Raw genomic sequence first — 23,746 nt, 5'->3', positions numbered from 1 at the left:
GGCTTTGTTGCTGGGAAGGCTGGTGGGCGGGGTCTTGGTGGGAGGGGCCTTGGGTAGGCAGGACCTCCCATGCCGAGGGTGGGACTGGGCAGTGGGCGTGGTCTGGGGCCTCCTGTCCCAGTTCCCCGCCTACTCCCGCCACAGGGTTTGCCACAAGCAGCCTGGCCGGGGCCACCTGGCCATGCAGGCAGGGGCAGATCTCTTGCCTTGAACAAAGACCGTGGTCTTCACCCAGCCTCACTCCAATCTCTAGGGCAGGTAGGGGGCTGGCTGGCCACTTGCTGGTGGTTCAGGTCATTAGTCCAGCCTTGTCCCTTCTGACCTGGGCCCTCCCCACAGGGAAATGTCCTCATAGCAGAAGAATCAGGCCCACAGTGGAGGAGTATGTTAGTGGGGAGCAGGTTCTGGGCTTCTGTGGAAACCAGGGACCCCTCACCCCCCGCATCTTGGTGCGGGTCGTTGTCCCCAGCTCATGCCTATGTCTGTCTCGGCCCATGTGGTCACCCTGTGTTCATCTCTCTCCCAGCCATGGCCTCTCAAACTGGGGTTTTCGTCTCCCTATGAGGGAGTCCTGGTATGTACGCGTTCGGTGGGCCCACGGTGCATGTCTCCCGGTGCAGTGCATGCTGGGGTTCCCTGGGGCCCCAGACTCCTCGTAGGATAGACGGAGCCTGTCCTAACCTTCCAGAACTGCATGCTAGGGAGGTCCCTTGTCTGCTGACCTTCTGCGCTGAGGATGACTAATCGGCCACACGACCACCACTCTGTCCCGTGGGATTCCTAGAGAAGTCTCACTAAGAGCCCAGCACGTCCACTTCAGAACTAACCTCCTTCAATCTGCTCTCACCTCCGGCACTAACTGCCCACCCGGAAGTGTCAGTTGGACCCCCTGCTTCTTTGTTTCAGAACAAGAGTCCCAAGGCCCGGGACAACCAGGGGGAGGAGCTGGAGGTGCTGCTGGAGGAGGAGGCAGCTGGCGGTGACGAGGACCGGGAGAAGGAGATTCTCATTGAACGCATCCAGTCCATCAAGGAGGAGAAGCAAGTGGCCCTGTCCCCCTCCCGCAATCCTCCATGTTTAGGGCAAGCTGGAGGGCAGGTTCCGTCTCTGGTGGTCCACCTGGCCTCGCTACGTTTGGTCTTGTCATCCCTAACACTGGGCAGACATACTTTTTTTTTTTTTTTTGAGACGGAGTTTCGCTCTTGTTACCCAGGCTGGAGTGCAATGGCGCAATCTCGGCTCACTGCCTCTCACCTCCAGGGTTCAAGCAATTCTCCTGCCTCAGTCTCCCGAGTAGCTGGAACTACAGGCGTGCACCACCATGCCCAGCTAATTTTTGTATTTTTAGTAGAGATGGGGTTTCACCATGTTGACCAGGATGGTCTTGATCTCTTGACCTTGTGATCCACCCACCTCAGCCTCCCAAAGTGCTGGGATTACAGGCGTGAGCCACCACACCCGGCTTTTTTTTTTTTTTTTTTTTTAAGATGGAGTCTCGTTCTATCACCCAGGCTGGAGTGCAGTGGCGCCATATCGGCTCACGGTATTCTCCGCCTCCTGGGTTCAAGCAGTTCTCTGCCTCAGCCTCCAAGTAGCTGGAATTACAGGCACCCACCATCACGCCCTGCTAATTTTGTGTTTTTAGCAGAGACAGAATTGCACCACCTTGGCCAGGCTGATATTCAACTCCTGACTTCAAGTGATTGACCTGCCTTGGCCTCCCAAATTGCTGGGATTACAGGCATGAGCCACCATGCTTGGCCTTTATTTTTGACACAAGGTCTTGCTCTGTCACCCAGGCTAGATTGCAGTGGTGGGATCATGGTTCACTGCAGCCCCAATCCCCTAGGCTCAAGGGGTCCTCCCACCTCAGCCTCCCCAGTAGCCGGAACCACAGGTGCACACCACCAGGCCTGGCTAACTTTTTTTTATTTTTTTTGTAGAGACGGGGTCCACCTATGTTGCCCAAGCTGGATTTATTATTATTTTTTTTTTTTTTTTTTTTTTTTGAGACGGAGTTTCACTCTTGTTACCCAGGCTGGAGTGCAATGGCGTGATCTCGGCTCACCGCAACCTCCGCCTCCTGGGTTCAGGCAATTCTCCTGCCTCAGCCTCCTGAGTAGCTGGGATTACAGGCACGTGCCACCATGCCCAGCTAATTTTTTGTATTTTTAGTAGAGACGGGGTTTCACCATGTTGACCAGGATGGTCTCGATCTCTCGACCTCGTGATCCACCCGCCTCGGCCTCCCAAAGTGCTGGGATTACAGGCTTGAGCCACCGCGCCCGGCTTATTATTATTATTATTATTATTTGTCTTTTTGTTTTTTTCCTTTTTGTGGAGAACGGGGTCTCGCTATATTGCCCAGACAGGTCTCGAACTCCTGGGCTCAAGCTATCCTCCCGCCTCTGCCTCCCTAAGAGCTGGGATTACAGGCGTGAGCCTCAGCGCCCGGCCCAAGCTGGATTTAAACTCCTGGGCTCAGGCAGTCCTCCTGCCTTGGGCTCCCAAAGTGCTGGGATAATAGGGATGAGCCTGCACACCCGGGGACCAGAGTGAACAATACTGCACGGGACAGCAGTGTCCTTGAACTCTACCAAGGAATACACGATGCAGGCTCTGCTTAAACACCATGCTTGACCACAGTGGCCCACAGGAGAGAGGAGTGACATGCAATGTCCCAACTTTTTCTTAAAGTCGATCTTAGCTAGGGTGACTCATTTACCACCCAATCGAGGTGTCAGTGTGAAAGGGGCACCATTAAAAATTAATGCTGGGGCCGGGCGCGGTGGCTCACGCCTGTAATCCCAGCACTTTAGGAGGCCGAGGCGGGTGGATCACGAGGTCAAGAGATCGAGACCATCCTAGTCAACATGGTGAAACCCCGTCTCTACCAAAAATACAAAAAAAATTAGCTGGGCGTGGTGGCGCGTGCCTGTAATCCCAGCTGCTCGGGAGGCCGAGGCAGGAGAATTGCCTGAACCCAGGAGGTGGAGGTTGCAGTGAGCCGAGATCGCGCCATTGCACTCCAGCCTGGGTAATAAGAGTGAAACTCTGCCTCAAAAGCAAACAAACAAACAAACAAACAAAAACTAATGCTGGGGCCAGGTGCGGTGGCTCATGCCAGCACTTTGGGAGGCCAAGGTGGGCAGATCATGAGGTTCGAGACTAGCCTGACCAACATGGAGAAACCCCGTCTCTACAAAAAAATACAAAATTAGCTGGGTGTAGTGGCACATGCCTGTAATCCCAGCTACTCGGGAGGCTGGGTAGCAGCTAGGGGCCTCCCGAGTTCCCCCACCTACTCCCACCACACCGTTGGTCACAAGCAGCCTGACTGGGGCCACCTGGCCATGCAGGCAGGGACAGATCACTTGAACCCAGGAGGCAGAGGCTGCAGTGAGCTGAGATCACGGCACTGCACTCCAGCCTGGGCAAAAGAGTGAGACTCCATCTGGAATGAATGAATGAATCCAGCCAGCCAGCCAGCCAGCCTGAGCAACAAGTCCCCTGTCACTTAAAAAAAAAAAAAAAGAAAGTCGGTTGGGCACGGTGGCTCACACCTGTAATCCCAGCACTTTGGGAGGCCAAGGAGGGCAGATAACCTGAGATCAGGAGTTTGAGACCAGCCTGACCAACATGGAGAAACCTCTCTACTGAAAATACAAAATTAGCCAGGCATGGTGGCACATGCCTGTAATCCCAGCTACTCAGGAAGCTGAGGGAGGGGAATTGCTTGAACCCGGGAGGCAGAGGTTGCAGTGAGCTGAGATCGCGCTATTGCACTCCAGCCTGGGCAACAAGGCTGAAACTCCATCTCAAAAAAAAAAAAAATTTAATGCCAGGAGAACGGGTGTGACCAGGTTGCTTTGTCTCAGGAACTAGGAACAGGGAGCAGTGCTCCAGGCCAAGGGAACCGCATTTTCAGAGTCCCCGAGGCAGGAACGTGTTGGTGGCTCAGTGTTGGGGGCTGATGAGTTTCAGGAATCCTGGAGTGTTTCAAGCCAGATGTGCTTGGGGTGTGGGAGGTTGGGGACCGGGAGTCACTTTAGGAGCAGGACAGCCTGCTCTGTTCCACACTGGCCTGGCACTTTTGGTGGGGTGGCGTTGGACACCACGATCCTTTTCCCCCCAGGGAGGACATCACCTACCGGTTGCCGGAGCTGGACCCAAGGGGCTCGGACGAGGAGAACCCGGACTCGGAGACGTCGGCCAGCACCGAGAGCCTGCTGGAGGAGCGGGCCGGGCGGGGGGCCTCGGAAGGTCAGTATTAAGGTAGCGTCTGCTTTTCTCCTTCCCGTCCATCCCAGCAGGCCCCAGGGCAAGGGTCCTCTGGCTGCCGGCCCCAAAGCTGCAGTAACCCTGCCATCTGTCTCTCAAAAGGGCCCCCTGCGCCTGCTCTCCCTTGCCCCGGCGCGCCCGCCCCGAGTCCCCTCCCCACCGTGGCCGCCCCTCCACGTCGAAGGCCGTCGTCCTTCGTAACGGTCAGAGTGAAGACCCCCCGGCGGACCCCCATCATGCCCACGGCCAACATCAAGCTCCCACCGGGCCTGCCCTCCCACCTGCCCATCTGGGCACCGGGTGCCCGGGAGGTGGCTGCCCCAGTGCGGCGCCGGGAGCCACCTGCCCGCCGCCCGGACCAGGTACACTCTGTGTACATCGCACCTGGGGCGGACCTGCCAGCACAGGGCGCCCTGGAGCCGCTGGATGAGGACGGCCAGCCACCTGGGGCCAAGCGGAGGTACTCGGATCCCCCAATGTACTGCCTGCCCCCCACCTCGGGCCAAGCCAATGGCTGAGGACCACAGCTGACAGTCTGCATGACCGAGGTGGGCCCCTGGGCCAGAGCTGAGCGCCAGAGCTGCAGAGCTAGTGTTTGGCCCTCAGAGAAGGATCCAGAATCAAAAGCTCAAGAGCAACGTGAGGTGGGCATCGGCCCCAAGTGCAGAGTCAAGGCAGCGAGAGGCTGGCTGGAGCCAGGCCCCCCTCACGCCCGGCCCCCAAATCGCCGACGTGCCCTCGGGGAGCGCCCCATCTCCGCAGGTGGCCTCACAGCTGCCCACTCCCCTTGAGTATGTTTAACTGTTTCTTTGTATGTGGTATACGTAACTTTAAACTGTAACAGCCTTAATGGAAGACCAAATGGTTTTTTATATGTGTATGTACAAAGTTTTCTATTAACGCTGCCCAACTCCCTTGTAACCTGGAGGTGAGCTGTCAGAGCGGAGGCCACCGGGCCACTGCCCGTCTGAGGCTCAGACTCCAGCCGTGGTTGGCTTGGGGTAGTCAGCGGGCTGGGACCCTCCATGAGAGTTTTGGACACTTGGGCTACCTGATCTGCACCTGTGTGACACGTGTCTCCAGGGGACAGCCATCTGGCCGATGTGCATTTGAGGACACGCTGGAACCTTCCATGGGGGTCTAGGCTGTTGGCTGGAGCCAGGACATGAGACAGGGGCACCACGGACCTCACATGCCAGGGAGACTTGAATGTGGTTGTCACTCTTCCGGACGCCAGGGGCTGGTTACAGGAGGCTGCTCCTGGCACTACCCACACTGAGTGACAGAACAGGAGCCTGTGACTCAGGACTGCTCACGGGCCAGAAGGGCAAAGCCTGAAGTCAGACCTCCTTACAGGTCAACAGGGACAGCCTGGGTATCTCTGGGGCAGGGCCCTTCTCTCTCAGGCCCGGCCCACCAGACACCTGGACACATGGCCACAAATCTGGGACAAGGAACCCCCTGCACAGTGCGAGAAATAAAAAGTGCCTGAGAAGTGTGTGCGTGGGACACCTGCTCACGTGGGATCGGGGTTGGAAGAGCAGGGCCGGCGGGTGGGGGTCTGGCCCGCGGCCTCAGCCAAGAGGGGTGCAGGATAACGGTGGAACACTGTCCTCACGTCTGCCTTGACCCTCCGGCAAACAGGGAGCTCCCGGCAGGTGAGAAACAGCTGCTCTCCTGGAAGCCGTCTCTGGCTTCCCTGTTTCAGTGCCCAGCTGAGACGTAAATGTCCGCTACAGCCACCCATCTGGCGGAGGGGCCAGTGCCTGGTGGGCCCAGCAGAACAGGAACAGATGGGCTCCCAGGCTGCCATCGGATGGGAGTCGTGGGAACTGGCTGGCTGGTGTTGGTTGGGGGGAACACGAAGAACCCAAGTCCAGACCACACATGCTGGAGGCTGCGGGGCTTGTCCAAGGCCACACAGCTGGGAGGGGCATGGCTAGGATTTAGACACTGCCCTGTCCACCTCTAGAGGCCCCTTTTGCGGACCCTTGGTTTGGTCTCCATAGTTTGTTGTCGGGGGGTTTTTTTGTTTGGTTTTTTTTTTTTGAAACACGGTCTTGGCCGGGCGCGGTGGCTCAAGCCTGTAATCCCAGCACTTTGGGAGGCCGAGGCGGGTGGATCACAAGGTCGAGAGATCGAGACCAACCTGGTCAACATGGTGAAACCCCGTCTCTACTAAAAATACAAAAAATTAGCTGGGCATGGTGGCGCGTGCCTGTAATCCCAGCTACTCAGGAGGCTGAGGCAGGAGAATTGCCTGAACCCAGGAGGCGGAGGTTGCGGTGAGCCGAGATCGCGCCATTGCACTCCAGCCTGGGTGACAAGAGCAAAACTCCGTCTCAAAAAAAAAAAAAAAAAAAAGAAACACGGTCTTGCTCTGTCACCCAGGCTGGAGTGCAGTGGCATTATCTCAGCTCACTGCAGCCTCCACCTCCTGGGTTCAAGCAATTCTCCCGCCTCTGCCTCCAAACAGAGCTGGGGTTACAGGCATGCACCATACCCAGTTAATTTTTGTATGTTTAGGTAGAGACAGGGTTTACCATGTTGGCCAGGCTGGTCTCAAACTCCTGACCTCAAGTGATCCACCTACCTCAGCTTCCCAAAGTGCTGGGATCGCAGGTGTGAGCCACCGCACCCCACCTTCCATGGTATTTTTCTTTTCTTTTTTTTTTTTTGAGACAGTTTCACTCTGTTGCCCCAGCTGGAGTGCAGTGGCGTGATCTCAGTTCACTGCAACATCCACCTCCCGGGTTCAAGTGGTTCTCCTGCCTCAGCCTTCCGAGTAGCTGGGATTACAGGCTCCCATCATCACAACCAGCTAATTTCTGTATTTTTAGTAGAGACAGGGTTTCACCATGTTGGCCAAGCTGATCTCGAACTCCTGACCTCAGATAATCCACCCGCTTCAGCCTCCCTAAATTCTGGGATTACAGGCGTGAGCCACCTTGCTCAGCCATCTATAGTATTTTCCAAGGACATCAGGCCCACTGGTGTGACAAGGTACAGATGACCTAAGGTGTGGGAAAAGATGAGGGCTGCATGCCAGGCGCTGGCCCCTGTGAAGCCCCCATCCTCACCCTGTCAGTACAGAAGAGTGACGGTGCAGGCGCAGGGATACTCAGCTTCCCAGTACTGAGGTGGGCTCGGAAGTTCTCTCCATGGAGGTTTGGGCGTTAGGAGGCACCCAGCCCCACCTCGCTCGCTCTCAGGCAAAGCTGGCTCAAGTCCCCCTTGAGGCAGGTACTGACACACTGTCCATTTCCCGCGGAGGAGAAACGAATCCAAGAAAGTTAAACTCGCCCAGGGCCAGGGATGGAGTCAGAGCTGGAGCTGCGACCTGGAAACTCGTAACAATACAGACGATCCCCTCTGAGGCGGGGGAAGCCTTGGATTCCTAAATCCCAACCTAGAGCCCCTCCTACAAGAGAAATCGGCCCGGGAGCGGTACCTGACCCCTGTAATCCCAGCACTTTGGGAGGCCGACGCGGGTGGATCACGAGGTCAAGAGATTGAGACCATTCTGGCCAACATGGTGAAACCCCATCTCTACTAAAAATGCAAAAATTAGCTGGGCGTGGTGGCAGCCACCTGTAATCCCAGCTACTCGAGAGGCTGAGGGAGGAGAATCGCTTGAACCTGGGAAGCGGAGGTTGCAGTGAGCCGAGATCGCGCCACTACACTCCAGCCTGGCAACAAAGCAAGACTGTCTCAAAAAAAAAAAAAAAAATTGGGAATGGCGCGTGGAGGCAAAACACCTCAGTCAGAGAAGAATCTAGGCAGGAGTGGGGGTGGGAAAAGGTACTTTGAGCAGGCATATCAGAACAAGAGGGCACTTTGCACGCGGGCCTGACACCCGAAGTCTCCGGTCCTCCGATCATTCTTGAAAGGTTAACACGCTCTCGAGGAAAAGCATGAGTAAGAAAGAATGGGGTAGCGCCTCTCCCATTTTTTAAAAACAGAGGTAGGGTAGCACTACGTTGCCCGGACCGGCCTCGAACTCGGCCTCAAGAGATCCTTTCTCACCTCCACCTCCCAAAATGCTGGGATGACAGCCCTGAGCCACCCCTACTGGCCCAGCGCCCCGCATCAAAACGAGATACTACTTCCGCCCCAAACAAACATGGGCCAGCGAACGGGAGCAGGGGAGACACGCCCGCCCAGAAGACCACGTGAAGGCACTTCCGCCCTCCCTTAACATGGCGCCGGCGGAAGGGGCGGGACACGGCCTGGGGATCATGGCGGCCTCAAGGCTGGAGCTGAACCTGGTGCGGCTGCTATCCCGCTGCGAAGCGATGGCAGCGGAGAAACGAGACCCGGACGAGTGGCGCCTGGAGAAGGTGAGGGGATCTCGCACTGCCGCGTAGAGCCCGACTCACGCAGGGGTAGTTCCTAGGGTTGGAAGCCATCCGGCCCAACTCCCCAGCCCCAAGAGGCTCTCTGGCCGCGCCCTTTCCGGTCAGTCCTGCCACGTCTACCTGTAGCTTCCGCCCCCGTCCCTGGGACTCCGCCCCTCCCCCCACTGGCCCCGACTCCTTTACTCTTGACCCCTCCCCATTTGTCGGCCCCGCCTCGGTTCTGGCCCCGCCCCCCTCTGACTCCAATGAGCAGGACAGGGGAAGGACCCCCCGGGTGAGAATCCGCTTTTCCTCCCCAGTACGTGGGAGCCCTGGAGGACATGCTGCAGGCTCTGAAGGTCCACGCGAGGTGAGTGCAGGCAGCCTCAGGGCTTTCATATCAGCACGTGGCTGTTCTGTTGGGACATCCCAGGACCGCAGTCCCAGCTGGGACCTTTCCCTGAGCTGGGGACCATGGACAGGTGTTTTTCTTCTTCCTGGCTTCTAGCAAACCGGCCTCTGAAGTGATCAATGAATATTCCTGGAAGGTGGATTTTCTGAAGGGGATGCTGCAGGCCGAGAAGCTGGTGAGCAGGGATGTCCCTGCCCGCTCAGACCCCATCACTGCGTACTTTGGTCCCCAGGACCTGCCCCTCCAGTGACATCTCTTCCCACATTTCTGCAGACCACCTCCTCAGAGAAAGCACTGGCCAACCAGTTCCTGGCCCCTGGCCGTGTGCCAACCACAGCCAGAGAGCGAGTGCCCGCCACAAAGACAGTGCATCTGCAATCACGGGCGCGATACACCAGCGAGATGCGGAGTGAGCTACTAGGCACGGTAGGGCTCTTTCCCTGGTCCCTGAAACGCTTGGCTTGCAGGCAGCCAGACCCACAATACCGTCAGATACTGGAACCCAAGGGGGGTTGCAATCTCTTCCCTGGGCCATCACACAAGGCTGCCTGACAGAGGGGCACTGTGGCTAGGGCTTTGCAAGATGAATAGGAATTTGGTACAAGGCAAAAATGGAATCGTCTGGTTAAGCCCCAGAGTTGGCCCAAGAGCAGGGTTTGGCTCCTAGCTTGCAACTTACAAGACAGATAAGTTTCTTCAGCTGTTAAAGAGGATGATATGTTCCCTTCTGAGCACTTTATGTGGATCAGCTCAACCTTTCAAAATATGAGCTGCTGTTGTTACGTTTGTAATTGAGAAAACTGAGGCTCAGAGGTCATGGGATTTCCCCAGGGCCCTAACTGAAGGTGAGGAGGTTAAGATCACAAGGGACAGGTTTGGGAACGAGACAAACAGGGTGACTTCAGGGGTGACTTCATGGCACTTACTTTTTTTGTTTTTTTGAGTCGGAGATTCCCTCTTGTGGCTCAGGCTGGGGTGCAGTGGCAAGATCTCAGCTCACTGCAGCCTCCACCTTCCAGGTTCAAGTGATTCTCCTGCCTCAGCCTCCAAAGTTGCTGGGACTACAGGCACCCACCACCACACCTGGCTAATTTTTTGTCTTTTTAGTGGAGACAGGTTTCATCTTGTTGGGCAGGCTGGTCTCGAACTCCTGACCTCTGGTGATCTGCCTGCCTCAGTCTCCCAAAGTGCTGGGATTAGAGGCGTGAGCCACTGTGCCCAGCCTCATGCCACGTACTTCTCTCCACAGGACTCTGCAGGTGAGTCACCATGGACACAACAGGACTTGAGGGCCAGCTGCCAGGACAAGACATGTATCCTTGCTGCCCTGTGGCCTCCATGCCCAGCCTGACTCCAACAGGGTCTTCCCCAGCCAGGGAGAATGTCACCAAGGGAGCATCACCAAGTTACACCTGGAGGAAAAGCCAGGACAAAGGAAGTGGCCCCCAGAGGAAGCAAAGCTAGGCACTCCTGCCGGGCACAGTGGCTCAGGCCTGTGATCCCAGCACTTCAGGAGGCTGAGGCAGGCACATCACCCGAGGTCAGGAGTTTGAGACCAGCCAGGCCAACATGATGAAACCCCATCTCTACTAAAAACACAAAAATTATCCGGGCATAGTGGAGTATGCCTGTAGTCCCAGCTACTCTGGAGGCTGAGGCAGGAGGATTGCTTGAACCCGGGATGGGGAGGTTGCAGTGAGCTGAGATCGCACAACTGCAGTCCAGCCTGGGTGACAGAGCAAGACTCTGCCTGAAAAAAAAAAAAAAAAAAAGTGGGGGTCAGGTCCCGTGGCTCATGCCTGTAATCCCAGCACTTTGGGAGGCTGAGGTGGGTGGATCACCTGAAGTCAGGAGCTCGAGACCAGTCTGGCTAACACAGTGAAATCCCATCTCTACCAAAAATTAGCCAGGCGTGGTGGCAGGTACCTGTAGTCCCAGCTACTTGGAAGGCTGAGGCCAGAGAATTGCTTGAACCCAGGAGGCGGAGGTTGCAGTGAGCCGAGATCGCGCCACTGTATTCCAGCCTGGGCGACACAGCGAGACTCTGTCTCAAAATAACAACAACAACAAAAAAAAGTAAAAAAATTAGCAAGGCATGGTGACGCACGCCTGTAGTCCCAGCTACTTGGGAGGCTGAGGCAGGAGGATTGCTTGAGCCTGGGAGGTGGAGGTTGCAGTGAGTTGAGATCACGCCACTGCACTCCAGCCTGGGTGACAGAGAAACTGGTGTCTCCAAAATAAGCAAATAAATAAATATTTTAAAGCTAGGTACTCCTAGTCTGTGGGGCCAAGGCTAGGTTGGAGGCAGGGAGCTGGCATCTGAGGGAACCGAGACAGGAGTCAGCAGAGCCTCGTAGAAGAGGGGCATTCAGGCATGGTCAGACGTCAGAATAGGACCAGGCAGCGGATGAGATGAGGAAACAGCATTCCAAGCAATAGACCCAGCACAGGCAATGGGCAGGATGCTGGAAATGGAAAACCAACGCTCGCCTTTTTGCTTGGCCTGTTTTGTTTTCAGAGCCTGAGATGGACGTGAGGAAGAGAACGTGAGTGTCCGCAGCCCTGGGGCAGTAGAGGGAATGGGGCGGAGCAGCGGGGAGGGGCTGGCACGGGCCAAACCCTGGCTCACTGAGGCACCACCACAGAGATCTAAACCAACCACCGGCCACTTCTGTGGGTGCTCTTCCCAGAAGTCAAAGCAGGCCGGGCTCAGTGGCTCACGCCTGTAATCCCAGCACTTTGGGAGGCTGAGGCAGGCGGATCACCTGAGGCCAGGAGTTCAAGACCAGCCTGGCCAAAATGGCAAAACCGCATCTCCACTAAAAATACAAAAATTAACCGGGCATGGTGGCGCATGCCTGTGATCCCAGCTAGTCAGGAGGCTGAGGCGGGAGAATCACTTGAACTTGGGAGTTGGAAGTTGCGGTGAGCCGAGATCGCGCCTCTGCACTGCAGCCTGATGACAGAGTGAGACTCCGTCTCAAATAAAACAAAAAGCCAGGCGCAATGGCTCACCCCTGTAATCCCACGACTTTGGGAGGCCGAGGTGGGCAGATCACGAGGTCAGGAGATAGAGACCATCCTGGCTAACACGGTGAAACTCCTTCTCTACTAAAAATACAGAAAATTAGCCAGGTATGGTGGCACGTGCCTGTAGTACCAGCTACAACGGGAGGCTGAGGCAGGAGAATCTCTTGAACCTGGGAGGCAGAGGTTGCAGTGAGCTGAGTTCGCGCCACTATACTCCAGCCTGGGCGACACAGCAAGACTCCATCTCAACAAAAGGGGGGCCAGGCACGATGGCTCACGCCTGTAATCCCAGCACTTTGGGAGGCTGAGGTGGGTGGATCACCTGAAGTCAGGAGCTCGAGATCAGTATGGCTGTGGTCAAACCCCCTATGTAATAAAAACACAAATTTAGCCGGGCGTCGTGATACACACCTGTAATCCCAGTTACTTGGGAGGCTGAGGCAGGAAAATCACTTGAACCTGAGAGGCGGAGATAACAGTGAGCCAAGATGATACCATTGCACTCCAGTCTGGGTGACAAGACCAAAACTCTGTGTCAAAAAAAGAAAAGTCAAAGCAGTGGAGGTGAAACTGAATCCCTACCAGGACCATGGCTGGAACCATGACCTTTGGGTCCCTTAAAAATGTTTTGGTCTTCTCCCCTCCCCCACTCCATCTCTCATGCCCTCCTTCCCCCCGTGTGTGGGATCAGTGGCGTGGCAGGGTCCCAGCCAGTGAGTGAGAAGCAGTCGGCAGCCGAGCTAGACCTCGTCCTGCAGCGACATCAGAACCTCCAGGAAAAGCTGGCAGAAGAGATGCTAGGACTGGCCCGGAGCCTCAAGACCAATACGCTGGCTGCCCAGAGTGTCATCAAGAAGGACAACCAGGTGTGGGGACCGGGGGCATCAGAGAAGGCTTCCCAGCACAGGAGCATGGTGGCAGGGGCTTTGAGGGATGAATAGGAGTTTTGGACAAGGCAAAAATGGCATTCCCAGCAGAGGGCACAGCATCAGCAAGCGACAAGAGGGCAGGCCTGCTCTAGGGAAGTAGAGATTGGCCATACTTGGCCCCAGTCCTGTTGACCCCCTTTTTACCTCACCCACAGACCCTGTCACACTCACTGAAAATGGCGGACCAGAACCTGGAGAAGCTGAAGACAGAGTCAGAGCGGCTGGAGCAGCACACGCAGAAGTCAGTCAACTGGCTGCTGTGGGCCATGCTCATTATCGTCTGCTTCATCTTCATTAGCATGATCCTCTTCATTCGAATCATGCCCAAACTCAAATAAACACCCCACCCACCTTGTCTGTCTTCTGTCTGTCCCCTGCCCCCACTCCAGCAGTGCTTTTTGGGCAGTGAGATTTGAGGGTCTTTGGAGGTCCCCGAAGAGCCACAGACGGTGCATGAGCAGGGGAAGAGCATCAGGGCCAGGTGTGTGTGGGGGCTCATGCCTGGAATCCTAGCAATCCCTAGGCAGGTGGATCACTTGAGGCCAGGAGTTCAAGACCAGCCTGGCCAACATGGCGAAACCCCATCTCTGCCAACAAATACAAAAATTAGCCAGACGTGGTGGCACACGCCTGTAATCCCAGCTACTCAGGAGGCTTAGGCACTAGAATCGCTTGAACCCGGGAGGCAGAAGTTGCCGTGAACCAAGATTGTGTTGCTGCACTCCAGCCTGGGTGACAGAGCAAGACTCCGTCTCAAAAAAGAAAAAGTAGACTATAAGAAAGAGACTTAGCCAGGCATGGTGACGTCCACCTGTAATCCCAACTACTGGGGAAGCTGGGACAAGAGGACCCCTTGAGCCCAGGGATTGGAGGCTACAGTGAGCAGTGATCATGTCTGTGCACTCCAGCCTGGGTGACAGCGCGAAACCCCCTACTCAAAAAATAAATAAAAGGAAGTTTACGCCTGAGACACAACGATGATTCCTTATGACTCCTTAGGAGGCCACATTGCCCGGGTCACCGTGGCTCACACCTTGTAATGCTAGCACTGTGGGAGGCCAAGGCGGGAGGATAACTTGAGCTAAGGAGTTTGAGACATGGGCAACATGATAAAATCCCGTCTCTACAAAAAATACAAAAATTAGTGGGCATGGTGGTGCAGACTTTCGGTCCCAGCTGCTTGGGATGCTGAGGCAGAGGAATCATTTGAACCTGGGAGGCGGAGGCTGTGGTGAGCTGAGATCACGCCATTGCACTCCAGCCTGGGCGACAGGAAGGAAATTCTGTCTCCCCCCCACCGCCAAAAAAAAAAGCGAAGAAAAGAAAACAAAATCACATGCTGAAATGACACTTTGTACTGTTTTGCCTCCATTACTCAAAGTCTCCTAATTGAAAAAGAAAGAAAATAGATTATTTTCCTCACTTAAAAATCTCAAGCTGGCTGGGCGCAGTGGCTCATGCCTGTAATTCCAACACTTTGGGAGGCCGAGGTGGGTGGATCACGAGGTCAGGAGATCAAGACCATCCTGGCTAACACAGTGAAACCCTGTCTCTTAAAAAAAAAAAAAGAAAGAAAAAAAATCTCAAGCCAAAGGCAGCATCAACTTTAATTGGCAAATACTCAAAATTTCTACCATCACAATGAGGAATAGGCCCAGTGCGGCTCATGCCACCTGTAATCCCAGCACTTTGGGAGGCCAAGGCAGGCAGATGAATGAATTGAGGTCAGGAGTTTGAGATCAGCCTGACCAATATGGTGAAACCCCATCTCTACTAAAAAATACAAAAATTAGCTAGGCATGGTGGCACAGGCCTGTAATCCCAGCTACTTGGACGACTGAGGCAGGAGAATTGCTTGAACTTGGGAGGCAGAGGTTGCAGTGAGCCGAGAGCATACCACTGCACCCCAGCCTGGGCAACACAGTGAGACTCTGTCTCAAAAAAAAAAAATAATAATCCAGGTGTGGTGGTGTGCACCTCTAGTTCCAATTATTCGGGAGGCTGCGGTAATGATCACTTAAGCCCAGGAGTTCAGGGCTGCAGTGAGCTATGATGGTGCCACTGCACTCCAGCCTGGGCACAGTGAGACCCCATCTCTAAAACAAACAAGAAGAAAGAAAGAAATCATATTTTAAAAAATAAGAAAAGAAGGAAAAGAACAATAAACGAGAAGGCAAAATTATTTGCAGATGATATGACTGTATACACGATAGACCCAAGCAATGTGACTAAAGATATTTCAACAAGAGAACTCCATAAGCTAGCAAGAAACTTACAGATATTTAAAAATTCATTTCTTGTGTACTATATATGTATATAGCTGCAAAATGTTTTAAAGCATCCCATTTATAGCAGCCATAAAAAAGGATACACTGCCTTGTTAAACTAATTTTCTTGACATTTGAAGAACTGTTTTTAGAGTCTTGTTCTGTCGCCCAGGCTGGAGTGATGAAGTGGTGCTATCATGCCTCACTGCAGCCTCCATCTCCCGGGTTCAAGTGATTCTCCTGCCTCAGCCTCCCAAGTAGTTTGGATTACAGGTGCATGCCACCACACCTGGCTGATTTTTGTATTTTTAGTAGAGACAGGGTTTCATCATGTTCGCCAGGCTGGTCTCGAATTCCTGACCTCAAGTGACCCACCCGCGTCCGCTTCCCAAAGTGCTGGGATTACAAGTGTAAGGCCACCTAGTCCAGCTGAGATTTGAAGAACGTCTAAAAGTCAACAAGAGCTGGGCACAGTGGCTCATTCCTGTAATCCCAGCACTTTGGGAGGCTGAGGCGGGCGGATCACCTGAGGTTGGGAGTTCAAGACCAGCCTGACCAACATGGAGAAACCCTGTCTCTACTAAAAAATACAAAATTAGCCAGACGTGATGGCCCATGTCTATAATCCCAGCTACTCAGGGGCTGAGGCAGGAGAATTGCTTGAACCCAGGAGGCAGGGGTTGCAGTAGGCCAAGATCACACCACTGCACTCCAGCCTGGGCAACAAGAGCAATACTCCGCCTAAAAAAAAAAAAAATTGCCGAGCACGATTACAGGATCATGCCACTAATCCCAGCACTGTGGGAGATTGCGGTGGGTGGATCACTGGAACTCAGGAGTTCAAGATCAGCCTGGGCAACATAGCCAGATCCCATCTCTATAAAAAATAGAAAATTTAGGGGGACATGGTGTCACCTGTGCTTCCAGCTACTTGGGAGGCTGAGGTGGAAGGATCAGTTGAGGCCAGGAAGAAGGTTGAGGCCACAGTGAGTAATGATCATGCTCTCCAGCTTGGGAAACACAGCCAGACCCTGCATCATAAAAAAAAAAAAAGGCCGATTTTGGGTGCACTGTCTATGAGTTAGCCATGCATGGCAAGTAAAAGACTGCTGTCTAGCCCAGTGCTGCAGCTCACGCCTGTAATCCCAGCTCTTAGGGAGGCAGAGGCGGAAGGAAAGCTTGAGCCCAGGAGTTTGAGACCTGCCTGGGCAATACAGTCAGACCCCACTCTCCACAAAAAGAATAAAAAAAAAAAAAAAAAAAAAAAAAAACTGTCTAACACCACCTGCTCACCCTTAAAATAAATAAAGGAAAGAAAGGGGCCAGGCGCGGTGGCTCACGCCTGTAATCCCAACACTTTGCAAGGCGGACGAGGCGGGCAGATCACTAGGGTCAGGAGTTTGAGACCAGCCTGGCCAACAGGCGAAACTCTGTCTCTACTAAAAATAAAAAAATAAAAAACAAATAAATTTAAAAATAGTTGGGTATGGTGGTGAGCGCCTGTAGTTTCCTGTAGTCCCAGCTACTCGGGAGGCTGAGACCGGAGAATCTCTTGAACCTGGGCGGCGGAGACTGCAGTGAGCAAAGATCAAGCCACTGTACCCAGCCAGTCAGCTACTTTTTTTTTTTTTTTTTTTTTTTGAGACGGAGTTTCGCTCTTGTTACCCAGGCTGGAGTGCAATGGCGCGATCTCGGCTCACCGCAACCTCTGCCTCCTGGGTTCAGGCAATTCTCCTGCCTCAGCCTCCTGAGTAGCTGGGATTACAGGCACGCGCCACCATGCCCAGCTAACGTTTTGTATTTTTAGTAGAGACGGGGTTTCACCATGTTGACCGGGATGGTCTCGATCTCTTGACCTCGCGATCCACCCGCTTCAGCCTCCCAAAGTGCTGGGGTTACAGACTTGAGCCACCGCGCCCGGCTTAAATTTTTTTTAAAATATAATTGCTTAAAAAACAACGTTTACATTTGCAAAACCATCCCTTTTTTTCACACAAATAAACTTGAGGGGCGAGGTCGGGCTCGAACCTCTTCGAAGGTGTGCGGCCAAGCCCAGCCAGGCCGGCCCCGCCCTCGCGCCGTCAGGCCCTGCCCCTCTCGTCCGACCCCGCCCCGCCGCCCTACGGAGCGACCCCGCCAGTCGGGTCCAGCCTGCAGTTAACGCAAAACCGGGACGTCAGTGCCTCTCCGACAGCGGACCAAGGGTTGGAGCCCCAGACGCTGGGACAGGTGACCCGGGGCGGTAGCGAGCTGGGCGGCCTTGCAGGCGGGGCGGAGGTCCCGAGGAGCTCCTCGGGCGCGGTTGTCCGTGGTGGGCTCTTCGTGCCCCAGAGGGTGAGGCTCCGGCAGCGCAGGGGTTAACTCGAGACCGTTCTTCCGTGTGACGCAGTCGGGGGCGGGGTCTGGAAGTCGTTACGGACCAATCGCGTGCGTCTATGCAAAAACCGTAGACGGGGTGAGAGTGGGCAGCTCCCGGACCCGCCTCCCCACGCCTGTTTTGTCGGTGCGCGCCGCCAGGCCTGTCTTTTCCACGTGTCCACCCGCAGGCCGCCCGCAGACCACCCCCGCCGCGCGCGGGCCACGACGCCCCCCGCAGGACCCGCCCATCAGCCCGGAAACCCCTGAGCTGCGTCTCCCAGAGACCGATGCCCACCCGGGAGCCCCCCAAGACTCGCGGCTCCCGGGGGCACCTGCTGCAGACCTACCCGCCTGGGCCAGGGCCCCCGGTGAGCCTGACCAGGACGGGGTCCTGAGGCCAGGCCTCTAGGCGAAAGATTTAGTCTCCCCAGTTTGAGGGACTCCGCTTTCCCGACACCCCGATTTAACTCCAAACCACGACTCCTGTGGCAGCTGCAGGGACTCACGCCTCGAGGCCTCAAACCCGGCGGCCCCCGCCCTCCGTGCCAGCCCCAGCCGGGACCCCACAAGGCAAGACCGAAGACGATTGTGTTCGAGGACGAGCTGCTCTCCCAGGCCCTCCTGGGCGCCAGGAAGCCTATTGAAGCCATTCCTACGAGGCATATGCCTAGGCCCCACCCAGTGCCCGACTATGAGCTGTGAGTGTCCCCCAGGTGACTCTTCATGGCCTGGGATCAGGAGGGGGCACCAAGGCTGGGGCTTTGACAGTTGAATAAGAGTTTACCAAAGAGTAGCTGGACACAGTGGCTCAAGCCTGTAATCCCAGCACTTTGGGAGGCTGAGGTGGGTGGATTACTCACCTGAGGTTGGGAGTTTGAGACCAGCCCAACCAACGTGGAGAAGCCCCATCTCTACTAAAATTACAAAACGAGCTGGACCTAGTGGCACAGGCCTGTAATCCCAGCTACTCAGCAGGCTGAGGTAGGAGAATCGCTTGAACCTAGGAGGCGGAGGTTTTGGTGAGCCAAGATCTCACCATTGCACTCTAGGCTGGACAAGAAGAGCAAAACTGTCTCAAAAAAAAAAAAAAAGAAAGTTTAGCAAAGAGTAAAAAGAGAAAAGAATGTCTTGCTGATCAGTAGTGGGATTGCCCCCGTGAATAAGCCGTTGCACTCCAGCCTGGGCAACACAGCAAGATCCAGTCTCTGTAAATTAATTAATGTTAGTTAATTAGTTAAAAAAATTTTTTTTTTGAGACAGCATCTCCCTCTGTCACCAGGTGCCAGGCTGGAGTGCAGTGGCGCAATCTCAGCTCACTGCAACCTCCGCCTCCAAGGTTCAAGCAATTCTCCTGCCTCAGCCTCCCGAGTAGCTGGGACTACAGGCACGCGCCACCATGCCCAGCTAATTTTTGTTTGTTTGTTTTTTTGAGACAGAGTTTCACTCTTGTAACCCAGGCTGGAGTGCAATGGCGCGATCTCGGCTCACCGCAACCTCCGCCTCCCGGGTTCAGGCAATTCTCCTGCCTCAGCCTCCTGACTAGCTGGGATTACAGGCACGCGCCACCATGCCCAGCTTATTTTTTGTATTTTTTTAGTAGAGACGGGGTTTCACCATGTTGACCAGGATGGTCTCGATCTCTTGACCTCGTGATCCACCCACCTCGGCCTCCCAAAGTGCTGGGATTACAGGCTTGAGCCACCGCGCCCGGCTGTATTTTTTAAGTAGAAACGGGGTTTCACTATGTTAGCCAGGATGGTCTCAATCTCTTGACCTCATGATCTGCCCGCCTCGGCCTCCCAAAGTGCTGGGATTTCAGGTGTGAGCCACCGCGCCCGGCCTATTAATAAAACATTTTTTAAAATAAGGCCAGACATGGTGGCTCACGCCTGTAATCCCAGCACTTTGAGGTGGCCGAGGCAGGTGGATCACGAGGTCAGGAGTTCGAAACCAGCCTGGCCAACATAGTGAACCTGTCTGTACTAAAAATGTAAAAATTAGCCGGGTGCAGTGATGGGTGCCTGTAATCCCAACTATTCAGGAGGCTGAGGCAGGAGAATCACTTGAACCTGGGACATGGAAGTTGCCGTGAGCCGAGATCATGCCACTGCACTCCAGCCTTGGCGTCAGCAAGATTCCATCTCAAAATATAAAAATAAATAAATAGGCTGGGTTTGGTGGCTCATACCTGTAATGCCAGCACTCTTTGGGAGGCCGAGGCAGGCGGATCACCTGAGGCCAGGAGTTTGAACCCAGCCTGTCCCACGTGGTGAAACCCCGTCTCTACTAAAAATGCAAAACAGTAACTGGGTGTGGTGGTGTGTGCCTGTGATCCCAGCTACTTTAGGATTTTTGAGACTCCATCTCAAAAAAATAATAAATAAATAGAGGGAAAGAAAAGGGACATTTTTAGTAGGGGACTCAGCGTGGACAAAGAAAAGCCAATTACACTGACTGGGAGAGAGTGGGGTTCGTTACACTTACACGCTGACCCCCTTCAACCTGCTAGTAAGTACCCACCGGTGAGCAGCGCAAGGGCACGGAGCCGATACGCCGCAGTGTTCCAGGACCAGTACGGAGAGTACTTGGAGCTCCAGCGGGAGGTGGGGTGCGCACAGGCAAAGCTCAGGCAGCTGGAGGCCCAGCTGCGCTCCCTGCCGCCACCCCAAAGCCAGGTCAGCGCTGGGGAGAAAGCCCTGCCCCGCAGCCCTTATGAGTGGCCCGACCTAAGCCTCTGGGATACCCACTGAGTCCAGATCTCCAGGACTCTCTCTCCTCTAGGCTGGCTGGGTGCCATGACACATGGCTAAGGTCAGCCCTTGAAGTCCCCACTAGATGGGCATTTAGTCTGTCTAAGCCTCAGTTTCCCTATCCCTCCTTGAGTTCAATTCTCCCTGAACCCCCTCTCTCCTCCTCTTGCAGAAGGAGGCCCAAGTTGCAGCCCGAGTTTGGAGGGAGTTTGAGAAGAAGCAAACGGTGAGTCTTGCATCCCCTGACACTCCCGTGAGGCCCAGTTTTTGTTTTTTTTTTTTCGAGACAGAGTCTCGCTCTGTCGCCCAGGCTGGAGTGCAGTGGCAGATCTCGGCTCGCTGCAGCCTTCACCTGGGTTCAAGCGATTCTCCTGCCTCAGCCTCCTGAGTAGCTGAGACTACAGGTACATACCACCACCTGTAGTGGCTAAATTTTTGTATTTAGTAGAGACTGGGTTTCGTCATGTTGGCCAGCGTGGCCTTGATTTCCTGACCTCATGATCCGCCTACCTTGGCCTCCCAAAGTGCTGGGATTACAGACATGAACCACTGCGCCCGGCCAGTTTCTTTTTCTTTTTCGAGACAGTCTTTCTCTGTCTGGAGTGCAGTGGCTTGATCTCAGCCCACTGCAACCTCTGCCTCCCACATTGAAGTGATTCTTCTGCCTCGCCTCCTGAGTAGCTGGGATCGCAGTTACCCACCACTACACCTGGCTAATTTTTTTATTTTTAGTAGAGACGGGGTTTCACCATGTTGGCCAGGCTGGTCTCAAACTCCTGGCCTCAAGTGATCCGCCCACCTTGGCCTCCCAGGCTGCTGGGATTATAGGCGAGAGCCACCTCACCCGGCTCACCTGGCTGCCTGTGCCCAGTTTCAAGGAGAAACACTGAGGTTCTGAGAATGAAACGCAGAGGCTTGAGCAGCTGGAAGGCCACAGGGCAGACTGCTGCAAGGACTTCAGGTTGGGTTCTCGCCCTGCCTAGGACCCTGGTTTCCTGGACAAGCAGGCTCGCTGCCACTACCTGAAGGGTAAACTGAGGCATCTCAAGACCCAGATCCAGAAGTTCGATGACCGAGGAGACAGCGAGGGCTCTGTGTACTTCTGAGTGCTCCTACAGACAGGCAGAGGGACACGTGGGGATGCAGGTCCCTGGCTTTTCTTGGTATCTCTCAGCCTTTCCTCTTGCAGTTCCCCCTACCAGGGGTAGCTTTCTCCACAACTGCAAATGCCTCTTCATTTTGGACTCAGCTTTGACAGCCCCTCCGCCAGGCAGGCCTCCCAGGACTTCCTCCTCTAGGACTCTCGCTCTGACCCTACAGGGACTCCAGATCTCAACCTGTTCCCTGGAAGTAGGTCCTGCTCTCCATTTCAGTGAAATAAACATGTATCAGACACCTACTGAGTATATAGTTGCTTAACACTTCTGATTGCGCTCATTTGTGACACACACACAAGTTGTTTATTTATCCATTCTGAGACGGAGTTTCGCTCTTGTTGCCCAGGCTGGAGTACAATGGCGCGATCTCGGCTCACTGCAACCTCCACCTCCCAAGTTCAAGCAATTCTCCTGCCTCAGCCTCCCGAGTAGCTGGGATTACAGGTATGCACCACCACACCTGGCTAATTTTGTATTTTTTTTTAAATTTATTTATTTATTTATTTATTTATTTTTGAGACGGAGTTTCGCTCTCGTTACCCAGGCTGGAGTGCAATGGCGCGATCTCGGCTCACCGCAACCTCCGCCTCCTGGGTTCAGGCAATTCTCCTGCCTCAGCCTCCTGAGTAGCTGAGATTACAAGCACGCGCCACCATGCCCAGCTAATTTTTTGTGTTTTTAGTAGAGACGGGGTTTCACCATGTTGACCAGGATGGTCTCGATCTCTTGACCTTGTGATCCACCCGCCTCGGCCTCCCAAAGTGCTGGGATTACAGGCTTGAGCCACCGCGCCCGGCCCAATTTTGTATTTTAGTAGAGATGGGGTTTCTTCATGTTGGTCAGGCTGGTCTCCTGACATTGTGATCTGCCCGCCTCAGCCTCTCAAAGTGCTGGGATTACAAGCGTGAGCCACCACGCCCAGCTGTTTTTTTTGTTTGAGACTGTGCCTCACTCTGTCACCCAGGCGGCAGTGCGGTGGCGTGATCATGGCTTGCTGCAGCCTCCACCTCTCAGACTCAAGCAGTCTTCCCACTTCAGCCTCCTGAGTAGCTGGGACCACAGACATGTACCATGACACCCGGTTAATTTTGCTTATGTTTTGTAGAGATGGGGTCTCTCTCTGGTCTCAAACTCCTGGGCTCAAGCGATCCTCCTGCCTTGGCCCCCCCAAGTACTGGATCACAGGCATGAGCCACTGCGCCCAGCCGGATTCCTCCATTCTCCCCGTCTCCCTGGCACTTCAGGACAGCAACTGACGCCAGGCACTGTGTGGGCACGGTTCATATGCCTGGCCTGGGGGGAGGGTCTTCCAGTGCTCGACCCATGCCAGGCCCTGAAACAGATTTTTAGTTCCATGTGAGAAAAAAAAAAATTGGACGTCAGTTTGACTCAGGCAGGAAAGGGGGACGTCTGAGTTCATAGAACTTAAAACACCCAAGGGTTTCAGGTATGGCTTGATCCACGGGCTCCAAAGGCATCTTGGGAAATTGATCTTCCATCCTTGGCTCTGCTTTAATTAGATCCTCCCAGTTCCAGATCCTGCTGTAGAATCTCACTGGCTGGTTTGGAATCCCAAGCCCATCATAAACCAATTGCTGTGGCCCAGGGAATGGTGGGCTCTGACTGGCTGGGCTGAGATCATGTGACAGGACTGGCCCCCAGAGGTTTCTCCCACAGACACTGGAGTCCAAACCATGAGCCGGGGCAGTGGCTCATGCCTATAATCACACTGAGAGGCTGAGGCAGGTGGATCACCTGTCAGGAGTTCCGAGACCACCCTGGCCAACATGGCAAAACCCCATCTCTACTGAAAGTACAAAAATCAGCTGGGCGTGGTGGTGTGCATCTGTAATGCCAACTACTCAGGAGGCTGGGGCAGGAAGTAGAGGTTGCAGTGAGCCAAGATTGGACGGTTGCATTCCAGCTCAGGTGAAAGAGCAAAACTCCATCTCAAAAAAAGAAAAAAAGATTAAGTTCTGACCAAAGAAAATAATTAAGGCTAGGCAAGGTGGCTCCCGCCTGTAATCCCTGCACTTTCCGAGGCTGTGGGGACGGATCACCTGAGGTTAGAAGTTCAATACCAACGTGGTCAATATGGTGAAACCCCATCTCTACCAAAAATGCAAAAAAACTAGCCAGGTGTGGGGGTGGGTGCCTGTAGTTTCAGCTACTGGGGAGGCTGAGGCAGGAGAATTGCTTGAACCTATGAGGCGAAGGTTGCAGTG

The 23,746-nt window shown here is 54.5% G+C and overlaps 3 protein-coding genes across 8 annotated transcripts in view; all 3 read left to right on the top strand.

Moving 5' to 3' along the window:
- MYO9B (myosin IXB) overlaps positions 1-5,776 on the top strand; it is a 134,568-nt gene extending 128,792 nt beyond the window's left edge. For 2 of the 6 annotated variants that reach the window (XM_039467069.2, XM_074384427.1), the window contains 4 exons: positions 527-574; positions 907-1,040; positions 4,136-4,263; positions 4,384-5,776. In XM_039467069.2, coding sequence (XP_039323003.2) covers positions 527-574; positions 907-1,040; positions 4,136-4,263; positions 4,384-4,799 — 726 coding nt within the window. In that variant the 3' untranslated portion in view covers positions 4,800-5,776. Of the gene's footprint in view, positions 1-526; positions 575-906; positions 1,045-4,135 lie in introns of all 6 variants that reach the window. The other 4 variants (XM_074384428.1, XM_074384431.1, XM_074384429.1 and 1 more) reach the window with 4 other exon arrangements.
- Positions 5,777-8,474: 2,698 nt separating this feature from the next.
- USE1 (unconventional SNARE in the ER 1) lies at positions 8,475-13,964 on the top strand. Its single transcript, XM_003942259.4, has 8 exons — positions 8,475-8,621; positions 8,939-8,988; positions 9,127-9,205; positions 9,304-9,456; positions 10,280-10,289; positions 11,549-11,576; positions 12,752-12,926; positions 13,145-13,964. The coding sequence occupies exons 1-8, from the start codon at positions 8,481-8,483 to the stop codon at positions 13,325-13,327; spliced, it is 819 nt and encodes a 272-aa protein (XP_003942308.2). The 5' UTR covers positions 8,475-8,480; the 3' UTR covers positions 13,328-13,964.
- Positions 13,965-16,343: 2,379 nt separating this feature from the next.
- OCEL1 (occludin/ELL domain containing 1) lies at positions 16,344-21,763 on the top strand. The gene is made up of 7 exons (XM_039465736.2): positions 16,344-16,350; positions 17,265-17,485; positions 17,803-17,982; positions 18,107-18,312; positions 20,124-20,289; positions 20,537-20,590; positions 21,348-21,763. The coding sequence occupies exons 1-7, from the start codon at positions 16,344-16,346 to the stop codon at positions 21,468-21,470; spliced, it is 957 nt and encodes a 318-aa protein (XP_039321670.2). The 3' UTR covers positions 21,471-21,763.
- Positions 21,764-23,746: the final 1,983 nt, after the last annotated feature.

This window comes from Saimiri boliviensis, chromosome 14, assembly GCF_048565385.1.
Source record: "Saimiri boliviensis isolate mSaiBol1 chromosome 14, mSaiBol1.pri, whole genome shotgun sequence".
NCBI lineage: Eukaryota > Metazoa > Chordata > Mammalia > Primates > Cebidae > Saimiri > Saimiri boliviensis.
This window is presented reverse-complemented; position numbering and strand designations above follow the sequence as displayed.

Coding starts and splice junctions, on each gene's coding strand:
- USE1 (XM_003942259.4), top strand. CDS start 8,481: ATGGCGCCGGCGGAAGGGGCGGGACACGGCCTGGGGATCATGGCGGCC. Junction 8,989..9,126: donor GCTCTGAAGGTCCACGCGAG/GTGAGTGCAGGC, acceptor CCTGGCTTCTAG/CAAACCGGCCTCTGAAGTGA. Junction 9,206..9,303: donor TGCTGCAGGCCGAGAAGCTG/GTGAGCAGGGAT, acceptor ACATTTCTGCAG/ACCACCTCCTCAGAGAAAGC.
- OCEL1 (XM_039465736.2), top strand. Junction 17,486..17,802: donor AGCCCCAGACGCTGGGACAG/GTGACCCGGGGC, acceptor GTCCACCCGCAG/GCCGCCCGCAGACCACCCCC. Junction 20,290..20,536: donor TGCCGCCACCCCAAAGCCAG/GTCAGCGCTGGG, acceptor CTCCTCTTGCAG/AAGGAGGCCCAAGTTGCAGC.